This window comes from Lynx rufus, unplaced genomic scaffold, assembly GCF_022079265.1.
Source record: "Lynx rufus isolate CCGP_SWC_20201006 ecotype Redwood Valley unplaced genomic scaffold, mLynRuf1.p SCAF_4, whole genome shotgun sequence".
NCBI classification, from domain to species: Eukaryota; Metazoa; Chordata; class Mammalia; order Carnivora; family Felidae; genus Lynx; species Lynx rufus.
This window is the reverse complement of record NW_025814856.1, coordinates 81,522,666-81,547,016: the sequence shown is the minus strand read 5'-3', so window position 1 is coordinate 81,547,016 and position 24,351 is coordinate 81,522,666. Positions and strand designations below refer to the sequence as shown.

The window sequence follows — 24,351 nt, the reverse complement described above, 5'->3', positions numbered from 1 at the left end:
CCCCTTGCAGCTAAACTGGAGGAGGGGAAAAGCTACAGATGAAGCTTGGAGCTTAGATTACAATAGTAAACCGATCATATCTGTAATTGAACTGAGACTGCTTTGGAGACTAAAGTGATTGGATGACTTATTTGGTCTATCAGCAGTCTTGGGACCCACAAAGAGGGCAGAGATAAAGAAGCTGTCAGACTGAATCTGAATGGTCACTGGGGGACACAGAGGTACTTGTTTTCCAAAGCCAGCCTCCAACCCCACCTCCTGCTTGTTCAATCTAATAGTAACACAGACACAGAGAGGAGGGAGACATTAACTATGCAAAAGTTCACACAGACAATGACACTGGAACTGGGTCCTTAAGGATGCTGGGAATTACTAGGCAGAGAAAAAATAACAGTGGAAAAGCAGGTTTGAAGTGTGGGAGCATGAAATGCAGTACTGTATGAGGCTGGAGCACAGAGGAGCAGGAGACAAGGATGAGAAGTTAGGCCGGACCTAGATCGGAAAGGGCCTTGAATTAACACGCTAGGGAGCATCCTCTAGGTCCAAACACGAGGCCATCAAAGGTATTGAGGATGGGGGGAGCATCGTCATGACATTTCTATGAAAGAATGATGCAGGAATTTTTGTCAGTGGCATTCATTTGTATGACCCTTGTCTCTTAACACCTTTGTCACAGGCAGGCCGCTGCCGTGAGACTGTTGATTTTTCTTTTGTGATCATGCCACCATTCTTACGCTATTTCACCTCCCATACAGATTACTGCAAATGCCTCTTGCTTCCATAAGGAAGACATTTTAATACTCCCATCCCCCTAAGTTCACTCTAGGTCAGCAGTCAATACCTGTGATGGACCAGTAGCTAGGACTATGAACATGAAATCAACTGTTACAGTGTGGAAGAGAAGAAAGAGACCAGTGCTTGGGCTGAATTTACCAAATTCTAATGTATAAAAATCAGTCATCTGGAGAAAGGAACATGCACTACAAATGGAATAAAGCTGGAGCAAGATCAAGAAATAGGATAAGAATCTTTTAACCTATAGTCAGAGAGTGATAGGGAAGAAAATGGGCAGATAATTTAATTAATGGATGTGGAGAAGAAACCTGGTACAAACAGAATCATGCCACTTTATATTTATGACCCGTAAGAGCAAAGCTATGTGATGACTGAAATCAAGATTAAGTAAGATTCCTATATTTGAATCCTGGCTCTCCCATGGGTGAGAAGGATATTTTGGACACGTTACTCAACACCTCTATGTCTGTAAACACTTTCCATGTCTGTAAAATGGAGCTAATATAGCACCTGCTCTACAGGTTTATAAAGATAAAATTATATGAGAGGATATATATATATATATATATATATATATATACATACATGGACATTTTTTCCTTAACTAAATCTATTTTGTAATTAAGCATACTTTCTCAATTGCTGTTAGGCTCACTCTTTAATTTAGTTAAGATGTAAACATCTTGGAAACTTTTACTGAACACAGAAAAGATAATACGTAAATAGAGCAAGCAAACAAACATAATCCTCAAAACTTAAAATCCAAAGTAAAGCAATGTTTACAACATGCCCTGGTTCAACAGGAACATGGAGATATGCTTATGCTTTTTAAGTGGTTGTATTCAGTTTTCATTTCAGAGGCCACTAAGTAAAGGAGCAATATTTAAATTTTTTTAAATGTCTATTTATTTTTGAGAAAGAGAGAGAGAGAGAGTGCAAGCAGTGGAGAGGCAGAGAGAAAGAGAGAGAGAGAGAGAGACAGAATCCAAAGCAGGCTCCAGGCTTTGACCTGTCAGCACAGAGCCTGACACGGGGCTTGAACCCACAAACCATGAGATCATGACCTGAGCTGAAGTCAGATGCTTAACTGACTGAGCCATCCAGGCGCCCCAAGGAGCCATATTTAATGAAGAAATTTCATACAGTTTATATAAAGTTTTTATGTCTAGAACTTCACATCACCCAGCAAAAGGATTTTTTTTCATGCTCAGATGTTTGAGCCAGAAAGCAAAAGCATAGATATGCAGATTATTTACAATGACAATTCTTAGTTTTAAAAAGAGTTTTCAGAAAGAAAACATCAGAGAAAAATTTCTACCTGATAGCCAAGTCAAAGAGCATGATACATATCATTACTACAGTGGTTTTTTTCGTAGGTCACTGGTCAAGTCTCAAATGTGTGAATGGTAAGTTTGGGAGTAGGATGATGGACCACAAAGCAAAACTATAACCCACACAAACTTGTAATATAATTGAACATCACTACTGAAGCAAAACCACATTTCATGCATTTTTATCATGGGTGGGATACAATACAAACAATTAAGAAACTGAATGGCTAATTAGATTAGTATAACAGCTTATAAAACAAGGCATAAAAATTGCATTTCTACAGTAAAGGCTACTGAGTCGAAGTGATAAATGATCATCATGGGAAAAGGATGTGAATCCCAGGACCTTAGGTCTCCATGTGTTTCCTGGGTTTTCGTGTCTTCTTGCCAATGTTGAACAACGTCAACAGAAATCCTTCTTAATCAAGTGGTAGTGGGATATGACATGGGATATCTTTACAAAGGTTCTTTTCTACATCCACATGAAAGGAATCCATGGACTCTTTGTAAAGGGACCAAAGTTTTAGAGTCTTTGTCAGAAGGAATTTCCATACAGTTTACTGGGTGTTTTCCCACAATGAGCAAGGAGGATGTCTGTTCCTAATGTCAGTCAATTGTGTGGCTTCACCAACTGAAAGTAAAATGCCTAGCGTTTGATCTGTTAAGCAAGAAGTTATTGTGTCAGGGGACTTCCTGTGTTGAAGGATTTCTAAATAGTTTTGAATCTTTTTTCTAGAATTTGAAAAAGGAGGTGTGCATCTTAGATGTTTATATTCTACTTGCTTTTACTCCTGTGATCTCACCTCCTCCCACAGCACAAGATTTTTTTGTGCCAGTGAGTCACATTTAAAAAAATTCTCTAAGCTTTATTTGCATCTTATTTTAATATATTGGAAACTTGAGAGGGTCCAGTCAGGGGTCTAATGGCATTCTTGATAATCACCTAGGCACAAGTTTTTGTTCCACATACCCTGGGCAGGCAAGCCCATGACTTCAATTTCTATTCAAAAGGCTGATAATTGCCAAACTTCCTCTGGGTTCCTGATAGCTTTATCTAAACTCCCAACTAATATTTCTTCTTGCCTGTCCTCAGGGTTATCAAGATCAACATGTCCACAATGTACAGCAGACTGACTATAATTAATAATACCGTGTTGCATAGTTGAAAGTTGCTAAGAGAATAGATCTTAAAAGTTCTCATTACAAGAAGGAAATTTTGTAACTGTGAGCTGATGGATGTTAACAAACCTTATTATGATGATCACTTTGCAAAATATGCAAATATTAACTCATTATATTGCACACCTGAAACTGCCATATTATATATCAAATATATCTCAATTAAAAAAGAAGATCAACATTCCATAGTGAATTCAACTTCTGTGAGCCTGCTTCTCCTTCTCTGTTTCTTGTTTCCATGAATGGCACCGCCATCCGCCCAGCTGCCCAAATCTTGTCCTTGACACCTGCTATTCCCTCATCATCTCAATTGGTCCCCAATCTTCTCCATTCTCTCTCCTAAAAATCTCTGAAATCCATCCACATTCTCCCCTAAGTCTGGCCAACATGGTCTCCCACTGGACTTCTGTTACAAGCTTCCTACATGGTCTCCCTACATGTACATTCTCCCATCCATTCCATCCTCCATCCTCAAAAGTATATTTTAAAAAATCAAATCAAAAGGTATATATTAAAAAAAAAAGCAATTCAGTGACTCCCTAACACATCCAAGATAAAGTTCAAACTCTATAGCAGCTTGCAAGACCTTCAAGGTTTTGTCACTAGCCACATCTCCAGACTCAACTAATCCAAGTCTCAACTCAAAATGTTAGACAACTATTTTGAACATTGTCTAAGACTTTTGTTTGTGCTCTCACTGTCCAGTTTTTATGTATGAGACTTCTGATTTTAGAAACACTATTCCTCCCACCTGGCCAAATCCAAATTACCTTTCAGCCTCTGCTTAGATTCCCTATCTGGAATGCTTTCCTAATTGCTTGAGTCTGGGTTTGGTATTGTATATTGTACTTCCAGGGCACTCTAACTTTCCCAGCAAATCATGGTAATTATGTTGTTTTATATGCGTATGTTGACATATCTAACTACCTCCACTAAGTTGACAACCACGTGAAGGGAAGAAACATATCTGCCTTTCTGTGGTTATATTCTCTAGGCTCAGCCAAGGACATGCCACAGTGAGTCCTCAAAGATACTTATTAAATGGATGAGTAAGTGAATGTTTTTGTACCAATGACTCCCCATCCTTAAAAGAGAAGGTAACATAAATAAGAATATTACCTATTCCTTTACCAATGGATTTGGTAAGAATAGTTATCTTTGATTTGATTTATTAATAAGCTTTAGGTCTTAGAGGGGAGAAGAAACAAAAAAGAGCTCAAACCTTAACTGTTGCTCCTGGGAAAAAAAGCCAGTTGCCGGTGTCTACTGGATCAAGACTGTCTTCTAAAATGACTTGTCTGTGAGCTGAGTTGATGATCAGGATGTTATCTAAGGCCCAGCAGGCTTCATACACCTCGCCTACATGCAGACTTTCCTGCTTCCACTGAAACTGGACGTTCTCCCCTTTGGCGTCTTCAGGAAGGTAGAGGATATGGATGATTGTGCTGATGTTGGAAGGGGCTCTGGAACAGATGGGTGAGATGGGAATTGGTGCCATACAATAGAGTGCCATATAATAAATGAAACATCAAGTTCAACAGTATCCATTTTTTTCTTTCTTATAGATCAATTTTTTAAATTAAGATTGTAGTTTCATTATCTCAACATTATATATATTACAGATTAAATACTCATTATTCCCACAGCCCTTAAATCTTTTGGGATACGCTGATGATTAAGATGTCCATATTAAGTGATGACAGTTTTAACATCAAATGTCTTCAAGAGCTTTACTTTCCTTAAATTTTATTTTCAGTTAGTTAACATACAGTGCAAGGTTGGTTTCAGGAGAGTTCAGAGATTCATCACTCACAGACAGCACCCAGTGCTCATCACAAGTGCTCTGCTGATACCCATCCCCCACCCACTGCCCTCCATCAACCCTTAGTTTGTTCTCTATCATGAAGAGTCTCTCGTGGTTTGTTTCTCTTCTCTTCTCTTTTTTCCCCCTCCCTCCCATATGTTCATCTGTTTTGTTTCTTAAATTCCACATACACGTGAAATCATATGGTATTCGTCTTTCTCTGATTGACTTATTTTGCTTAGCATAATACATTCTAGCATAGCCAAACTATGGAGAGCTTTAATTAAAAAAAAATTATTTTTAATTTACATCCAAATTAGTTAGCATATTGTGCAACAATGATTTCAGGAGTAGATTCCCTAATGTCCTCTACCCATTTAGCCCATCCCCCTCCCACAACCCCTCCAGTAACCCTCTGTTTGTTCTCCATATTTAAGAGTCTCTTCTGTTTTGTCCCCTTCCCTGTTTTTATATTATTTTTGCTTCCCTTCCCTTATGTTGGAGAGCTTTACTTTTAACAAAAGGCAGACACTGAGTGCATTCAAGTAAGCCAGTAAAGGAATAATGGAAGAGAAAATGGCACACGCTTCTATGGTGCCTACAAAAAAAAGTGTTCCCAGCACAGTTTTTTTCATGTGGTAGACACTAAATGTTCAATAATTCAAATAATCTCACAGTTTATTTTGTTTGATACTAAAAAAATGAGAAAAAACAATAAAAGTATTTTCTTAATTTTGATTCTTACCTTGAAATTTTCTATCAATCAGAGACCACTGTGTGTTGTTTTATAAGTCTTTGCCTGGTATTATTTTATATCTAATAATCATATACATTTTTATTTGTTTTGTCTACATGAATGTGAGATTTTCCATGAAAACTAATTGCTCTGTAATTCTTCACAACGTCATGCAGATCAGTCTTTAAAAGCTTGATATAATTTAACATGATTTTTACCATATATCTGTTAGAATCCAGGCCCTTCTGCTATATGACAAAAGTACTTTTATTAAACATTTTATTCTACCAAAGTAGAAACCTGCTATAGTAAAAATGATTGCTTTTAGCTAAGATTAAAAGTGGTACTAAAATGCAAACTAGTGGTACCCTGGGCTTACTGTAAATTAGTTTTGAAAGGACTATAGAAAGGATGTATTTTTCACTTACCATTGAATTACATATATATCCAAAGAATTGTCAGTGTAGGTTATAGATGGTGTACCTTATCTTTGGGGGTAACCAATTGCCTTTTTTAAAAAAATATTTCATAATGACTATGTTTTTTGCTTCAGAAAGAACTTAAACCAATGAAAATAGTATATTTTAGTTCTAGGAAGTGATTGAAAACATGTTTACTCTGATCACTAAATGGTACGGAAAATTCGCTTTAATGAGAATGACAGCTTACAGCATGGTCTAAAATTGAAAGTCTTGTTTAGTGAAAAACAGCTGAATGTGATCTTCATATATTGTAATTAAATGTGTACATTCATTATTTGTCATATCAAAAATATGTAGCCCTTTTCCAAAAAGAAATATCTCTGACAATTTACCTAAACTATGATATATAACTATTGGGTAGATAAAAAAATGGAGGTATGGATACAATTTTCAATATTTATGCTGCCTTGCTTAAAGTCATTTATATAAATAAGTATTTAATATGAATTCATTTTAATAACAACTACTAGAAATTAGAAAGAATAGCAAAATGCTGTTATAATATTGGCACAGCATGTCAAAGCTTGGCTTGTGCAGGTACTTATAGATTATATGTTATCCTGCCACAGAGAGAGACAGTTTCTTAAAATGCCTAAGTTAGAATCACTTATCTCAGTTTCTGGTTGAAGTAGACCTTGGACATATGACAATTTATAAATCTGAAATACTGCTGGAAACTTTGGGCAGATTAGTTTAGTTTTAAGCACTAAGAACCTAATATTTACAATTCCTCCCTAATAAATCAGAATTGTTCCAACATAGAAATATGGTAAGGAAACTAGCATGTAAAAAACCTGTACAAGACTGATGGAAAATGTTCTACTTCAGTTGTACTAAGTTAAGAACTAAATCAATCAGGATAACTACTTTATAAAAGTTCAAGGTAGTTTTTTCCTTTAAATATCTTACTAGACCTAAAATTAAGCATCCATTTTGAATGCTGTTTTATGATTCAAGCTCTGCAGAAGTTGTAAGTATCATTTGAGTTTTGCTAACTTAACATTTTTTCAACTCGAGCGAGCTGCTTCTTAAGCATCCTACCTCATTTTCTTATCGAGGGATTTTTTTTTAATGAAAAAAATGTAATAAAATGACCACCAGTTACATCACAATTATGTTAATAGAATTTTAGAACTGGCCTTTGGGAAGCTGGAAGGGAAACGACAGAACTAAACATTCAACGCAAAAGCCCCAGTGGCTATTAACTCATTACCATCACAGACTGGGAGAAATTTAGGTGGTAATCTCATATGGTCCTAGGTCTCCAAACCAGCCACTAGCCAAGCCACCTAGAGAGCTGGGTAATGTTACTTTGTGGAGGGTTCCATCATAAATGTTATTCTCCCAAATGTGCTTTAACCAAAAATAGTTTGTTATAGCTTCTACTAACCATGGGAGATTCTGAATGGAAAATGACACTTTTAACAATACTTCTTCAAATAGGGCAGATAATAATATGTGCAGGCATGTAATTCAACATAATTAACAACCAGACTACTTTTAACCATGAAGCATAAATTCAATGGTAGAATGAAGGCAAATAGGGAAGTAGAAATCCACCTACATCAGAATTTATGAAACTACTTTAAATGATAACAAACCTAATTTTCTCAAGCTGAATCCAGTCTGCGGTATTATTCTTGGCATATGACACGATGATGCTGGGGTCTGAGTAACTAAAGCGACATGAACCTGAACCTGTAAATAGCAATAACAGTAAGTTTCAAAGTTAAAAAAACAGTGTAATTGCATACCATCCTTCCTGATAAATGTGAGATAACTTTGTAACCATTTAAATATTTATTAAATTGCTTCCCCATTCTTCCAATTATGCTGAAATTTCTTGTGATCGGTTCTGATAAATACTATTTGATAAATAACTTTAGGAATCATGAAAAAGGCAAACAAATTTTTCAGATTTATTTACAGATACACAAAATTCTAAACTAAGTTACAAAATAAATACTTAGCTCTATGCCAAAAATATCTAAATATTATAGAATGATTAATAATGCCATCGTGGTTCTTGCAAGTTAATATCAATTAATAGTGATTGCATTAAATAGTATATAAGTCATTAAACTGCACGAGGACTAAACACCATTCTTCTTCAGTGTGGGTCTTATTTAAATGATTAGACAGCATATAAGAAACTAAAATCCTGTAAAAATTCAAGTACTAAATGGATGAGAACTGTTAGATATGACTAATACTATTCTATAGCCCAACATTAAAGATTTTAAAAGAGAGATGTTATGTCCCATAGCGAACACTTATTTGTCACTATGATTTTCCATATTGGAAATGTGACCAAAGAAAGTTTTTAAAACTCTGACAAGGGTTTGTTTCTACACATTCAATGAATTCATATAATAACACATAGCGTAAGTTAGAATTTCAAAGATCTTCTCAGAATACCCGAAACAGCCATGAAAACATACGCCAGAAGTTTCTTGTAACTGAATAGCAGGATTTTTTTCATACCATATTAAAAACAAATGAACCAACAGAAAAAGAAATAGTTCAATTTATGTTTCAGTTTTACCCATCTGCTAGAGGAGCCTCAGTTTCAGCAAATGGCATCTGTGGACGGTTTTTACATTTGTAGTTCTCAGGAGTTCCAAGCTTTAATAGACTCATTTATTTTATTTCAGTGGTGTTTAGTACAACATCAGTTAGTCTGCAATCGCCAAAGTTGGCAATGTGCTAAAAGGCCAAACGGCAGTTTTCCCAGATTTGTTCTCACGGCCAAAATGTGGGTGCAAGAAAGGGTATTCAGAGGACAGCTACCCGGCAACCGTGAGCTCAAACAGAAGCCCACCTTATGCGCTTCTCATCACTCCTAAATCTTACCTTTCATAAGCAGCTGCTTAAAGTAAATATCAAGCTGTGAGGCTGGAATTGGAAGCGGCCAGGATTATGTGGGACAAACTTCCATACAAACAAGAATAGGGACTGGCAGAAAATCTGTTTATTTCAAAACAAAGTTCAAATCAGCCTAAAGAATTTAAATGGTATTTATGTGCCTCCTTCATGTTGTATACACTATAAGCTCTTAAGAGCAAATGTGTCAGAGGTACATCCCTGAAAAAGGAACAGGTAGAACAAATGATAACCAAAAATGTGCCTTACAGGAGGCAATTCCTTGCAAATTGTTTACAAATGAAGAGAGAAGGAAAGCTGGTAAACATCAGAATAAAAACGTGTCCAAATAGGTCTTCTCTCCCCATCTCCTTACGCCACCATCTCAATGTGGCGAAATTTAGTTTATGATGTACCCATAAAACACAAAGGCACCTGGCAGGTGAATCACTTTTCCTCAGCCACTTAGTCATTAAATTCTTTCATATCTAAAATATCAATACTCTTATGAATCCATCTTCTCCTTGCTGTTGTCAATAGACCCTCATTAGCTCTTGCCAGGACTCTGCAGTAGTGATTAGTTAGCCTCCCTGTCTCCAGCCTCACGTGTCCTTACCCAGCCACATTGTTGCCAGTGCTCTTCCTACAAGTAAACTGAATCCGGTTACCTCTCCGCTTATAATCCTTCAGCAGTTCCTCAGTAAGGGAACCCACCCCCTGGTGGGAGAAAGATGCACAGTTCCTAGAGACCAAACATGTACCCTGGAGAACAGAACTAGCCCTGGTCACTGGAAAGGGTTCCCACGTGAAAAGATGGTCAAACACGGAAAGGAACTCCAACACGGGGATAGACAACTGGAAACTGGGACTGGGGAATGGGGGATGGGGGATGAGGGGCCAGGCAGAGAAGAGGTGCTGCCCAAGACCAGGGAACTGAAGAGGGAGAGCCTGAGCTGGAAGAAGTATCCCCAAGAGAACCAGTCAGCTTTGGATATCTGCCTCACTCTGAGGCCACCCCCACCAAACTCTCATTCCAAATGGTGCCAGTCTAGGGGCACCTGGGTGGCTCAGTTGGTTAAGTGTCCGACTTCAGCTCAGGTCATGATCTCGTGGGTTCGAGCGACGCATCAGGCTCTGCGTTGAAAGCTTGGAGCCTGGAGCCTGCTTTGGATTCTGTGTCTCCCTCTATGTCCCTCCACTGCTCGTGCTTTGTCTCTCTCTCTCTCTCAAAAATAAACAAACACTAAAAAATTTTTTTAAATGGTACTAGTCCAACGAGTAAACAATTTCCCACTCCCACTCTGAGTGTACTTGTTCACCATATATTGGGCACAATTTTTCTTCACAGAAACCCTTCTGAATTACAACCCCACCGTCACATAGCCTTCAGCCCGCAGAATAAGATTTTCACTGCCCAGACTGACAATGGTTACTTGACTCTGGGATGAGGGGAAGAAAGAGTTCATCAGTGTCCATGTGCACAGGTGGGTAATACCACCCCCAACCCCCTGCTCTCATCCGCTGTGGTGCCGAGCTATCATACCTCAAAGCACCTTTTACACAGTGAAGAGACAGTAATAACCAGGCGTCACCTGCAGCAGGTACCTCTTTCTTTCCCCTCTTAAATCAAAGATCTTTAATCGCCAACACTGAAATTTAAAATCGGAAAGGAAAGACAAACTCAAATGTCAAATGCAAAATAACCTCTTCTTACAGATCTATTTTCTCCCCTTCAGATCTCTTCCAATGTAATCCTTCACTCTAATGTAGCAAATCTGCAAGGATTTAAAGAACAGCGGAAAGAGGGAAGATAATTCAGGATCATGGTTATACAAGTATGGTCTGAGAGCCACTGATGGACTTTAGCTGGTCTAAAAACCCAAACATTTTTGGGGTGCCTGAGTGGCTCAGTTGGTTGAGCATCCAACTCTTGATATCAGCTCAGGTCAAGATCTCATGATGAAGGGCACCTGGGTGGCTCAGTCATTTAAGCGTCTGACTTTGGCTCACATCACAATCTCACGGTTCATGGGTTCGAGCCCTGCATTGGGCTCTGTGCTGACAACTCAGAGCCTGGAGCCTGCTTCAGAATTTGTGTCTCCCTCTCTCTCTGCCCCTCTCCTGCTCACACTCTATCTCTAGCTCTCTCAAAAATAAGTAAACATTAAAAAATTAAAGAAAAAAAATAATCTCACGATGAGATGGAGACCATGTTGGACTCTGTGCTGACAGCATGGAGCCTACTTCGGATTCTCTCTCTCTGCCCCTCCCTCCAGCCTATGTGCATGCATGCATGTGCTCTCTCAATCTCTCTCTCTCTCTCTCTCCCATAAAAAAAAAAAAACCCAAACACTTTATTTGGTTCTTGACAGGCAAATGAGGACAGTCCATATATTTTCATTTCTGTCCACAGCAAGGGTACAAGTAACCTACAGAATGATTAAGCGTTCCTGAAGTTTTGTGTTCAAAAATAAAATTAGTGAAATTTTAGGAATTATGGAGGATCCCAATTCAACAGTCTAAGAAACCTGGCTCTCATGTAGAGCTACACATACAAAGATTACTGAAATACCCACAGTTTCGGGGAGGACAGGCTATTTTGTGTTAAAGGCACTTCCATCAATGTTGTTTCCAGTTGGTCTTGGTTGTCAAGTCTTGATTTTAAATTGACAAATAAATTGATAAAGGATAAATATAAACCTACAGTTATTTACGGTAGCTTTCATTTACATCGTTATTGGTTATTTAGTCAACCCCACAGCAGACAGTGATGGATATTTTTCACCAAAAACATTTCTAGTCTATTACTGTCTTAAATTTTGTCCTATGGCTTAAGAAATATATGCACTGAAATATAAATAGAAGCCATCTTCCCTGCTTTGCTAAAGCAGATAGCTACATTATGCCCTGCAACTGCCTTGCAATAAAACACTTCACTAATGATGTCCTGGATTTGTGCTATTGACTTCGTGCCCAGGCCTTTGTGCTATTTTAATAACTTGCTTTGTATTATCAAGTTAATATAAAAATACTGGGTAATTTTTTTTAATTTTTCAGAATTTTAACATAAAATCTTAAGTCTGAGCTCATTCTTACTAGGTTAATAGTGCAATACATGTAGTGAAGAAAACCAGAAACACAGACAGTAATGCCCTCATCTTTTTGCCCACAAATGTGTATGTATTATATTCTCTACCCATCATACCAGTGTTTACTGCTTTCCTCCTGTTCTGGTGGAGGCAGTGTTTCTATTCTAACCAATGTGATCTTCCTCATATGGCCTAGATCCCATCTCCTCTTGCTCCTTGAAATTTCCCCTTTCTTTTTCCTGCATCATTCATCTCTCCCCCTGAGTTTCCTGGGTCATTTCTATCGTCATATAAATATCATTGAAACATACAAAGCACCTCCCATCTTTTAAAAAAAAAAGACTTTCTTGGGTGCCTGGGTGGCTCAGTTGGTTAAGCATCTGACTCTTGATCTTGGCTCAGGTCATGATCTCATGCTTCATGAGTTTGAGCCCCACATTGGGCTCTATGCTGACAGCGCGGAGCCTGCTTGGGATTCTCTGTTTCCCTCTCTTTTTGCCCCCACTTCAAAAATAAACACTTGGGGCTCCTGGGTGGCTCAGTCGGTTAAGCGTCTGACTTCGGTTCAGATTGTGATCTCGTGGTCTGTGAGTTCGAGCCCTGCATCGGGCTCTGTGCTGACAGCTCAGAGCCTGGAGCCTGTTTCAGATTCTGTGTCTCCCTCTCTCTGACCCTCCCCCATTCATGTTTTGTCTCTGTCTCAAAAATAAATAAACGTTTAAAAAAATTTTTTTAAATAAATACTTAAAAAAAACACTTTCTTGATGTCACCCCTCCTTCTGCTCCTTCCCATTCTATTTTTGTTCCCCTGCACAGCAAAACTCAAAGGGGTTATCCAGTGATGGTCAATAAATCTTCACATCCTATTCTCTTTTGCCACCCAGACAGGTTTCTACTGAAACTACTCTTGGTTAGGTCACTGGCGGATGGATGTTGCCAAGTTAACAGATCCCAATTTCAAGTTACTTTACTTCTCAGGAGGATTTGTCACAGTCGATCTCTCCCTTTTTCTTGGATACTTTCTTCCCTTGGGTTCCACCACCTTCTCAATTTTTCTGCTGCATCACTGGCTGCTGCTTCTCAGTCTCCTTCATTTCCCATTTCCTTCCTGACCTCAAACTATTTTAGTGCTTTTCTCTTCTCTTACCTACACCACCTCCTTTGATGGCCTTTCCCGCTTTCAGAGCTTTAAATAACATCTACAACAGATAATACCTAGGATTGTATCTCCCATGAGACTCACGCTTGCAAATCCAAACTGCCGTTTATCATTCCTAATGAACATCTCAAACTTATTAAGTCAAAACTGGAAGTACTGGTGTTCCACCTCCTGAATAGCCACTAGTCTTTCCATTTCAAATGATACCACACCAGATGCTCAAACAAACAAATGAACAAAAAAAACCCCTAGGAGTCATCTTTGATTCCTCCTTTTGCCTCACTTCCCATTTCAGCCCATCTGACTGTGCTGGGAGTTCTGCCTCCAAAATACCGTTCAGCTTATGTCCCTCTCTATTGCTACCACCTCAATCAAGTCATAAACATGTCTTGATGGTTTTCTTGCTCCCCTTTTATCCTCCTGTGATCCATCATCTACACAGCAGTTAGGGGGTACAGAGTAGTCTTTTGGGGCACCTGGGTGGGTCAGTCAGTTAAGCGTCCAACTCTTTTTGTTTCTTAATTTTTTTAAACATTTATTTATTTTTGAGAGAGAGACAGAGAGAGACAGAGAGAGACAGAGAGAGAGAGAGAGAGGGAGAGAGAGAGAGAGAGAGAAAGGGAGGCAGATAGAGGGAGACACAGAATCTGAAGCAGACTCCAGGCTCTGAGCTGTCAGCACAGAGCCCGACACGGGGTTCCAACTTAGGAACTGTGAGATTATGACCTGAGCCAAAGTTGACGCTTAATTGACTGAGCCATCCAGGTGCCCTGAGTCCAACTCTTGATTTCAGCTCAAGTCATGATTTCACAGTCATGAGATCCAGCCCCATTTCCAGCTCCATGCTGGGTGTGGAGCCTGTTAAGGATTTTCCCTCTATGCCCCTCCCCTGCTCACGTGGGCAATCTCTACCTCTCTCTCTCTCTGTCTCTCTCTCTCTCAAACAAAACAAAAACAGAGGAGTCTTTTAAAATTTTTTGACATTCTATTCCCTGCTTCAAAACCTCTCAAGGCTTCTCAGCACACTAGGAACGAAAGGATGAGCTCCTCACCATGATACACAAAAATCCTTGGTGATCTGCAGTCTTGTACATCTTAGATCATTCCTCATACTATACTGCCTCTCATTTACTATTCGAGCCATAAAGTGCCCTGGACTTTCTTTCTCTTCCCTGAACACTCCATCCCAGGGCTTCTGTGCTCCTTCACTTTGTCAATTTCCTCACACCCTACTGTCTCCTCGTTCCATTCATATCTTTCCCGACTGGTTCCCTCCTCTCCCTCAGGTATCTGTGCAAATATCACCTCCTCAAAGAAGCCTTCCCTGAGCACTCAATCTGAAGAGGTCTATCCCAATCGCCAACCTCCATTTTATCACTCAGTTTTGTATTATTCATAGTACCACCAGTATTTAAATTTATTGTTTATTTAATTATTTACTGGCTCATTGTCCATATCCTGTTAGGATGCAAGTTCCATCCGAGTAGGAACTATGTGTGTCTTGCCCATTACTTATGTCCCTAGTACCCGCAACAGCGCTTGGTACACAGTAGGAGCTCTATAAATTCTGGCTGGATCACAAAGAAGTTTGCCATAATGTTTTTACTTCAAATTCTCCATTTCTTCCTTTTTACTGAGTGGAGTTTCTAGTGAAAAAGGGTACTGTAACAGTAGATGAGACTTAAGGACTTTTGACTTGCCTGAAAGAGTCAAAGTATAAAGAGACTCGACAGCATACTTTAGAATATCTATATTGCATACTTCCTCACCACAGATTAACTGGTAGTGCTGTATAGTCAACAGGGTAATAATTCCCACAAATTAATTAGAAAATGCCCTAAGATGACTTAAACGGTTCCATAATCCAGTCTGCTTTCAGAATAAAAATATCAGAGACAAATTACACCAGTAATTATGACACATTTTTATCAGCCAGATAAAGTAATGTGAAGAACAATGACAGCCAGATGAATGATTTTGCTTATTAGTAAAGTCTTATTAAAATGGCCCAGCAAAATTGAAAACGAGCAATTTGCAAAGTCATACAAGGTAGTCATAAGCCACACAGAATATCACCCCCAAGGCATGAGTTCTGATCTCCCCATCAGGAATCATTTTCTACTGTATTAAAAAGTTTCTCAAATGCAATATCTTCTTGATTGTGGCATTATCTTGTCTCTTTAAGTTGATTTGTTTTGTTTCTGTTGAAACAAATTCTGTTGAATATTTGAATAGATTAACACACTGGTCTAAGGGGAAAAAAACACTTTTACATTTAGGAAGAAACTTAATACAATTGTAACCTTATAGAAAAAATGTTACTTTTCTTTAAAGTTTATTTAAGTAATCTCTATACCCAATATGGGGCTTGAACTCATGACCCCAAGATCAAGAGTCACATGTTCTTGGGGCGCCTGAGTGGCTCAGTTGATTAAGCGTCTGACTTTGGCTCAGGTCATGATTTTGCGGTCTGTGGGTTCGAGCCCTGCGTCGGGCTCTGTGCTGATAGCTCAGAGCCTGAAGCCTGCCTCTGAGTCTGTATCCCTCTCTCTCTCTGTCTCTGTCTCTGTCTCTCTCTCAAAAATAAACATTAAAAAAATTTTTTTTTAAAAAAGGAGTCACATGTCCTTCTGACTTAACCAGCCAGGCACCCTGAAAAATGTTACTCTTTTTTTTCAAAAATTCTTAAATGTTTATTTATTTTTGAGAGAGACAGAGAGAGACAGAGAGAGACCATGACTGGGGTAAGGGCAGAGAGAGAAGGAGACACAGAATCCAAAGCAGGCTCCAGGATCCATGCTGTCAGCATAGAGCCTGATGTGGGGCTTGAACCCATGAACTGTGAGATCATGACCTGAGCTGAAGTCTGACACTTAACCGACTGAGCCACCCAGGCGCCCTGAAAAATGTTACTCTTTTTTTTTTTTTAATTTTTTTTTTTTTAACATTTATTTATTTTTGAGACAGAGAGAGACAGAGCATGAATGGGGGGAGGGCCAGAGAGAGAGGGAGACACAGAATCTGAAGCAGGCTCCGGGCTCTGAGCTGTCAGCACAGAGCCTGATGCGGGGCTCGAACTCACGGACCGTGAGATCGTGACCTGAGCGAAGTCGGACGCTCAACCGACTGAGCCACCCAGGCGCCCCAAAAATGTTACTCTTAATTGTAATGTTATTTAACTGACTGAGCCACCCAGGCACCCTGAAAAATGTTACTCTTAATTGTAATGTTATGGATTGAGAAAATCTTTGATGGTAGGTGCAGGTTAACGTGTCATATAGGTTTAAATATATCTTATTTTATTTGTCTCACACGAGGGAAGTGCACATGATAATAAATTCAATGTTAGCATTACTGATAGTTCTATATAATTTTTTTTACTTTACCTTTTTTAGAGTGAAATTTCCTCTGATACAAGCTATCTTTCAGAGAGGAAAGCATGCACAGCAGATAGGAGAGGATGGGGGAGGCAAGCTGCCTAGGCTGCAATCTGGGCTTGGACCCTTCTTAGCTGTGTGACCTTAGGCAAATCACTTAGCTTTTCTGTGCCCAGTTTCCACATTCGTAAAACATAAATAATAATAGCAATCTCTTCATAGTACTGTTGTGAACAGTAAGGAGTTAACACATGAACAGGGCCTATAAACAGTTCTTGGCTCATACTGTTTAAAAGATTTCAGTTATGATTCAATTTTTTTTTGTTTCACTTCACAAATTCATTTATCCTAGAAAAAGGAGCACATTTCTGACCATATTTGTTCACAGGCTAAATATTACATTGAATTGCTCCTTATCAAAGAACTTACAGTGCATTTTTCCTATGGCTTCTTTTATTTTGTGCTATTTCCAGGCTCTTCAGTGGAAATCCTATACATTCAACATGGAAATAAAAACTGAGACCAAAATGAATAAACCACTTGTTTGTTAGCATCACTGGTAAATGCATGAGTGGGGAAGAGAAGAGTCTACCTGATAAGAAATGAAGGTGCTCTGGGAGAAGGATAGCAAGACAAAGCAGTATAAGCAGATACATTTCCTAAGGGCCACAGAATTGCTGGAGTAGAGCTGAAAATTTGGTTTTACAGTTCCTAGCATCCAAACAAAACAGAAACTCTGATCAGGTAGAGTTTTAGTAGCACTCATCAAGAAAATACATTCTAATAACTCAAGAGAACAATAACGGTTGCTATGAACAGGTAGGTACCACTATGTGCATGCCTACTTTGCAAATGAGGAAACTGAGGTAAAGAGAAGTTGAGAAGTGTACTGGGGGGGGGGTGGTAAATGAAATTCAGAATTAGATAGACCAGAACCCACACTTTTGACCACTTCACTGTACTGCGTTTGGTGAACAAAAACACACTTAAAAACAAAAAAACAAAAAACAGTGCTACATTTTCACCTGGTCACAACAGGTTGGGATGGGCTTCTGTACTGCTACTTCTACTCAGGCTTATGACTTGAAGCCATAATGGCCGGTTTTTGGTGTAGAGAGAAAAGCCTGAAGGACAGAGCCACCTCTAGCCTAAATATCCCTCCAGTCACCAACTCAGCTCTCAGGTTTTATGGTAGGAGCTGAGTGACACTGCATCTAGAAGAAACATGTTTACTTGGGTGTCATTTCTCTGCAGGTTCCCTAAACATTCCTCCTTTCCCTGCCCTGCGGCCAGCCACCCAAGCCTCTGGACCCTCTTCCTACATATTTATTAAATCTATACGTTTCCTTTACCTTCATCACAGCCTCCTTAGATCACCTCTCACCCCCAAGATCAATGTGATAAACTTCTAACTGGGTTTTCAGAACAAACACAAAGATTAACCTTCTCCCAAAGAGTTTCTTTGTCGTTTGCTTTAAAATCTATACGAAGGGGGCGCCTGGGTGGCGCAGTCGGTTAAGCGTCCGACTTCAGCCAGGTCACGATCTCGCGGTCAGTGAGTTCGAGCCCCGCGTCGGGCTCTGGGCTGATGGCTCAGAGCCTGGAGCCTGTTTCCGATTCTGTGTCTCCCTCTCTCTCTGCCCCTCCCCCGTTCACGTTCTGTCTCTCTCTGTCCCCAAAATAAATAAAAAACGTTGAAAAAAAATTAAAAAAAAAATCTATACGAAGGCATTTTAAAGAGATTAAAAAAAAACTGTATTCCAAAAAAAGCAATATCCTCACATTTCCCAATTTAGACAATTTTAATTATGTGAAAAGCGTGAACCTGATATAATACGGCAACCAGGATTAAATTTAAGATGCCAGGTAATCCACATCTGTATTCTAAGTAACAATTTCTGTAATAACTTGTAAATCTGTTTCTGAAATAATCATTGCCATAGAGAAACCATTAATATTTACAAGTGTCAAACAGTACCTAGTACTTGTTATTTAATAGTGAAAGAATAAAAAGAATGGCAAGGCTTATTTCTCTATGGCTGCTTCCTTTTACTGTTAGAGCCTCATCACTGTAATTCTAAAAAATATTTTATTGTAATCTTAGTCTGATCTATGAATCATTCTCCTCAATTTAAAATTACAACCTAGGGGCACCTGGGTGGCTCCATTGGTTAAGTGTCCAACTTCAGCTCAGGTCGTGATCTCACAGTTCATGAGTTTAAGCCCTGCATGGGGCTCCGTGCTACCGGTGCAGAGACTGCTTGGGATTTTCGCTCTCTCCTCTTTCTCTGCCCCTTCCCCACTCGCACTTTCTCTCTCAACATAAATAAACTTAAAAAAAATAAAATAAAATAAAATTACAACTGAAATTGGTATCAACTTCTACCCCTGGTTATATTTAAATAGCTCTATCCCTAGTATAATTTAGAAAAAAATAGACAACTAACTTTCCACTTCTGTTACAGGAAGCCAGGCTAAGATGATTCATCTAGCAATCCACCAATTAATTGATGAGTCAACCAATTATCGAAAGTATTTCGTATGTCAGAGATACATGCAAACTCAAAAACCCAGTTAACATTCTTGTGACAAAGTCCCGTTTCTGTTGACTTTGGCTGTCATTTAGGAAACAGTAGGAAATGCATACCCTTTGAACCACCTTTCCCACTTAAGAATATCATTTAGTACATTTATTCAAGGCTCTCGTGGTGACACAATGGCAGTCTGCATGGCTCTTGTGTTGGCTTTCCTTCTGCCAAGCTGACCCTCTTGCACAGTTCAGGCCTCTGTCCAAGGGTTACAGCTCAGAGGCCTTCTCCTAGCCACCTCCAAGAAAATGCTACCCCTCACTTGCTGACCCCTGACTTATTTTTTCATCACATTTATTACTCGCTGACACATTCATTTGTCAGCACCCCCATCAGAATGCCACTCCACCAGGGCAAATATTTTGTCTTGTAAATCCTGTCTCTCCAGTGCCTTGAGAGCTGCTTCACAGGGAAGAGGAGCTCAGTGAACAGTTGTTGAAAAACATGGTTGAAATAAATCTAGGAAAGAATCTGTTAAATTCTAGGAAGAGAGTCTTTTGGAAATACGATACCATTCTCCTCCTCCTCCTCTTTCTTATCTTTTTTAAAATGTTTTATTTAAAAATTAAATTTTTTTTCCTCACTTTCTCTCCCATGGTTATTTATTTATTTAAAAAATTTGGAGCACCTGGGTGGCTCAGTTGGTTAAGCGTCTGACTACAGCTCAGGTCATGATCTCATAGTTCGTGGGCTTGAGCCCCACACTGGGCTCTGTGCTGACAGCTCAGAGCCTGAAGCCTGCTTCTCTCTCTGCCCCTCCTGCATTCACCCTCTGTCTCTCAAAATAAATAAACATTAAAAAATTTTTAAAAAGTTAAAAATTTATTTAAGTAAATTAATATGCAGTGTTATACTAGTTTTAGGTATACAATATAATGATTCAACAATTCTATACATTACTCAGTGCTCATCATGGTAAATGTACTCTTATTATTATGTCTTTTGTGTGCTTCACAGCAGATTAAGGAGATGGGGTGGACTTACAGCCTCAGTCTACTAGCACAGAGACCGATGCTCTTGTAGGAAGAGCCAGAGGGGCAGCTCGTTTGATCTCCCGTGCTGAGGTTTGTTTGGGTGACGACATTACATGGCTCACTTGATGTCCCTCTATTTAATATCTTTTCCTCATGATAGAACAAGCTACAAGTTTAAGTTAACCATAACTGGTTGAATAAGGATATGGTAAGTACTTTGGTATTTCACTGGGGGCTGCCTTAACTAGAACAGATGCCATCACCATACTTTCAGACAAAGTGTATTCCTAGTTAACACCAGTTCATTCTTGTCACCCAGTCCTAGGATTTAGGACCCCGGTGGAAGAGAGTCATGAAAATGAATACTCTCACTTTACAAATGAGCTGCCAGAGGTCCAGACAGCCTCCACCACTTGCCTAAGCTTATGTGGCAAGGTCAACTGGCAGGGATGACTGTATGGCCTGACTCCTGAGATTCAGTGCTCTTTTCCCTTCCCTGTTTATACCAACAGCAAAAGTTGTTCATCAATAAAAATGAGTCTTAAGACAAGGAAACATGCTGTATGGTATTAAGAGGGTAAAGAATACATGCTGTAAATTTCTACATTAAAAAAGTATTATTTTGCATTCATGATTTTAAGGACTAATAATTTATTGGGAATCAGAACACTAGCTGCAGCAGTATATAGAAATCTCCATGGGGCGTCTGGATGGCTCAGTTGTTGGGCACCTGACTCTCGGTTTCGGCTCAGGTCATGATCTCATAGTTTGTGAGATGGAGCCCCATATCTAGCTCTGTGCTGACAGTGTGGAGCCTGTTTGGGATTCTCTCTCTACCTCCCTCTCTGTCCCTCCTCTGCTTGTGCTCTTTCTCTCTCTCAAAATAAATAAATAAACCTTAAAAAAAAAAAGAAATCTCCATGGTCTTACATAGGAGTTCTGAGATAAGCAAAACAACAGAATATTAAGTAAAGGGAAAGTCTGGAAATGACAATAAGTTTATCAGAATGTAAACAAAGACGCATCAAAATAACATATATCAATGTAATGCTCAATTCTAACATGTTAGTGTAGATAGTAACAGTGTAGACAGAAGTAGATTCACTATGAAGCTGATGAAAGTTAACCTTCAGGCCCCCTCCCTTTTGTGAGCAACTTCCAAGGCCCTGGGAGGACCTCTAGTAATGTGCTCACAGGGCCATGCTTTATAATACTGGTCAAGACCGCCATCTGCATTCTGACTACTCCCTCACCATATCCCCCTCATGTCCGATAGTGTTGGAGTGGCCATGGCTGCTTTTGAGATTCAGCTAAGGGGAGCTGAGTTTGAAAATAAGGTTATTTTGGTTTAGTGTGATATGGTGATGTACTTACGCAGGTTGCTTTCATTTTATAGTGTACACATTCTCAGCATAGAAAGAGCTTCCAGGTACATTCCTTCTGCCTGCTGGGCTGACATACTTAGCACTGTGACTCAAGGACCAGGGTGATAAATTCTTTAACAAGTGATGGGAATTCAAGAGTAGTTATGCGTAGTGACAAGAAAAAGCCCTGAACTCTTACAGTTCATACCTGAAAGAAGGTAACAATTTTTGAATTTGATAATGATCCTAAACATTTAAATGATGTTATCAATAAGGCGTTGTGAAGGTAAAATGTTAATAATTACCAAAAAAACCCCTCTGAACCACGAAGCTAGAAGCAGAATTACCTTTCTATTCCCTTTATAGAAAATATTATAAAATTGTCATTTGAAGAGGTGATTTAAGAATATGCAGCCAGGGGGCACCTGGATGGCTCAGTTGGTTAGGCATCTGACTTAGGCTTTTTCCCACGAGAGAAAAAGAAAGCAAACAACACAGGCATTTTGCCTTACCTTCTACATTAAAAAGTCACCCCCAGGGGGCGCCTGGGTAGCTCAGTCAGTTGAGCTTCCGACTTCGGCTCAGGTCGTGATCTCACGGTTTGTGAGTTTGGGCCCCATGTTGGGCTCTGGGCTGACAGCTCAGAGCCTGAAGCCTGCTTCAGATTCTGTGTCTCCCTCTCTCTCTCTGTCCCTCCCCCGCTTGGGCTTGTCTCTCTTTCTCTCTCTCTCTCAAAAATAAACAGGCATTTAAAAAAAAGGAATATACAGCCAAAAATTTCAAGGAAAAAAGTATCATAGAGCATTTCATTTAGTTAACAAAGATATTATATTTCTGGATTTGTGATTTTGGAGTATTGTTAGCTTCTAAAAATTTGCAATTTGTTGTGATTTCTTGTCTCATTCTTTTTAAGTTTATTTATCTATTTTGAGAAAGAGAGAAAGTGCACAAGTCAGCGCATGAGCAGAGAGAGAGGGAGAGAGAGAATCCCATGCAGGCTCTGTGCTATTAGCAGGGAGCCTGACATGGGGCTCAATCCTATGAATCGCAAGACCATAACCTAAGCCAAATTCAAGAGTCGGATGCCCAACTGACTGAGCCACCCAGGCATCCCTTTTTTCTCATTCTAAATAAACATTCACATTTGCATCTAATTTTGAATGTGTAGTGCTGTGTATTTTTCCTTTGAGAGATTCTAGCCTTACCCAAAATTATATAAGCTTCAAATGTAGACTCACACAACCTAGACCCACCCCTGTTCAGAGCAGGTACTTCATTCATGTTCCTTCCTGCATTTCATAAATGTCTTAAATCACAGGTCCTAAAGCACAGAAGTCTAGATTACATAGTTCATTTTCTACTTTGCTTAGCATGGCATATTCAAGCAATAAATGTATTTTAATGTAGGACAGCATTGAAAAAGAGAACAAAAAGTTATCATTTTCTTCTCTATTACTTAAGGCAGATCTGGCTCAATCAAAACATTCTTACAAGGAAATGATCACATTATAACTGCATTAAGATTGATGGAATGACTTTCAAATAATTGTTTGCTTACACTGGACACACGCCAGTCACTTTTGGCGTATGTTAAAGATGAACCTGAATGAAACCTACCTACAGTAACCTTCAGGAACCTGTAACTTCTGGGCCTTGTTTTCTGGAATATGACTGAGAAAACCTCAAAAAACTGTTAGAGTTCATAATGCCAAGAATACACAAGCCCATGAGCAAATAGCAATTATGTGCTAATGAATGAAACCCCTAGTAAGTGCATTGAAAACCTGTTCATTGCACGATAGCCCATTGAGCATAACATACGTGTGTGGAGGTTACAAATACCTTCTAGGGCCAGGAAGTTTCAAAAATTCCCAAATGAACATTTCCATTTCTCCTCATCCCTCTCAGGTGGTTGCCTAAAAAACTAAACAGCTTAAAAAAATAGTTTAATTTGGTATAAAATCAAGGCCACTTAAAAATAATAATATTCGTAATTTCTACTATGAAGCATTTAAGATTTATTTCCTTCCTCAGGATCACAGCCACACAGGTCCATAATCCCTTGAGGTAAGACAAATTTCAGGATCCAAGTTACTTACTTACATAATTAATTTACGGATGTCAGAAAGGTGATATGCACAACCACATGTTATGCTGCATCCCCAGCCAAGTCTGGGGCAATCCTCTGCAACCAAACACATTAGTATTTCTGCAATGAAATGCATGAAGATCGTGTAAGTCGTATCCATAAAGATTATAAGTAGCTTTAAATTATTTCAAATCAGGACTTGCTGACAGATGAATCCAGGTCACATTAGGCTTTGCCATCATGTAAATTAAAAAAAAAAAATAGGCGAGTGGTTTTTCCGAGTTCTTTTGTCATTTGGAATTACAGATTAGGGACTGTGAGCCTGCATATCCAGAAGCTCCCTTTATTTCCTTTTACTCTTAAAGTAGAAGCAAAGTCACACGGTTTTAGTCTCCCAATGCCTGGGCAGTTTTGTTTTTATTTGGTGATGCCCTTCTCCACAAAGCCCAGGACTTCACAAAGTAAATCAGAACAGAAACAATGGAAGGAGCTACTGTCCTCTTGGGAGGCTGCCGCTTTCCT

The 24,351-nt window shown here is 39.1% G+C and overlaps 1 protein-coding gene across 2 annotated transcripts in view; it reads right to left on the bottom strand.

Moving 5' to 3' along the window:
* Positions 1–24,351, bottom strand: part of RELN (reelin) — a 528,348-nt gene that overhangs the window by 228,438 nt on the left and 275,559 nt on the right. For both annotated transcript variants that reach the window (XM_047096965.1, XM_047096964.1), the window contains exons 9-10: positions 7,929–8,025; positions 4,528–4,768 (exon numbers count right to left, since the gene is read on the bottom strand). In XM_047096965.1, the coding sequence (XP_046952921.1) occupies positions 4,528–4,768; positions 7,929–8,025 (338 nt within the window). The remainder of the gene's footprint in view (positions 1–4,527; positions 4,769–7,928; positions 8,026–24,351) is intronic.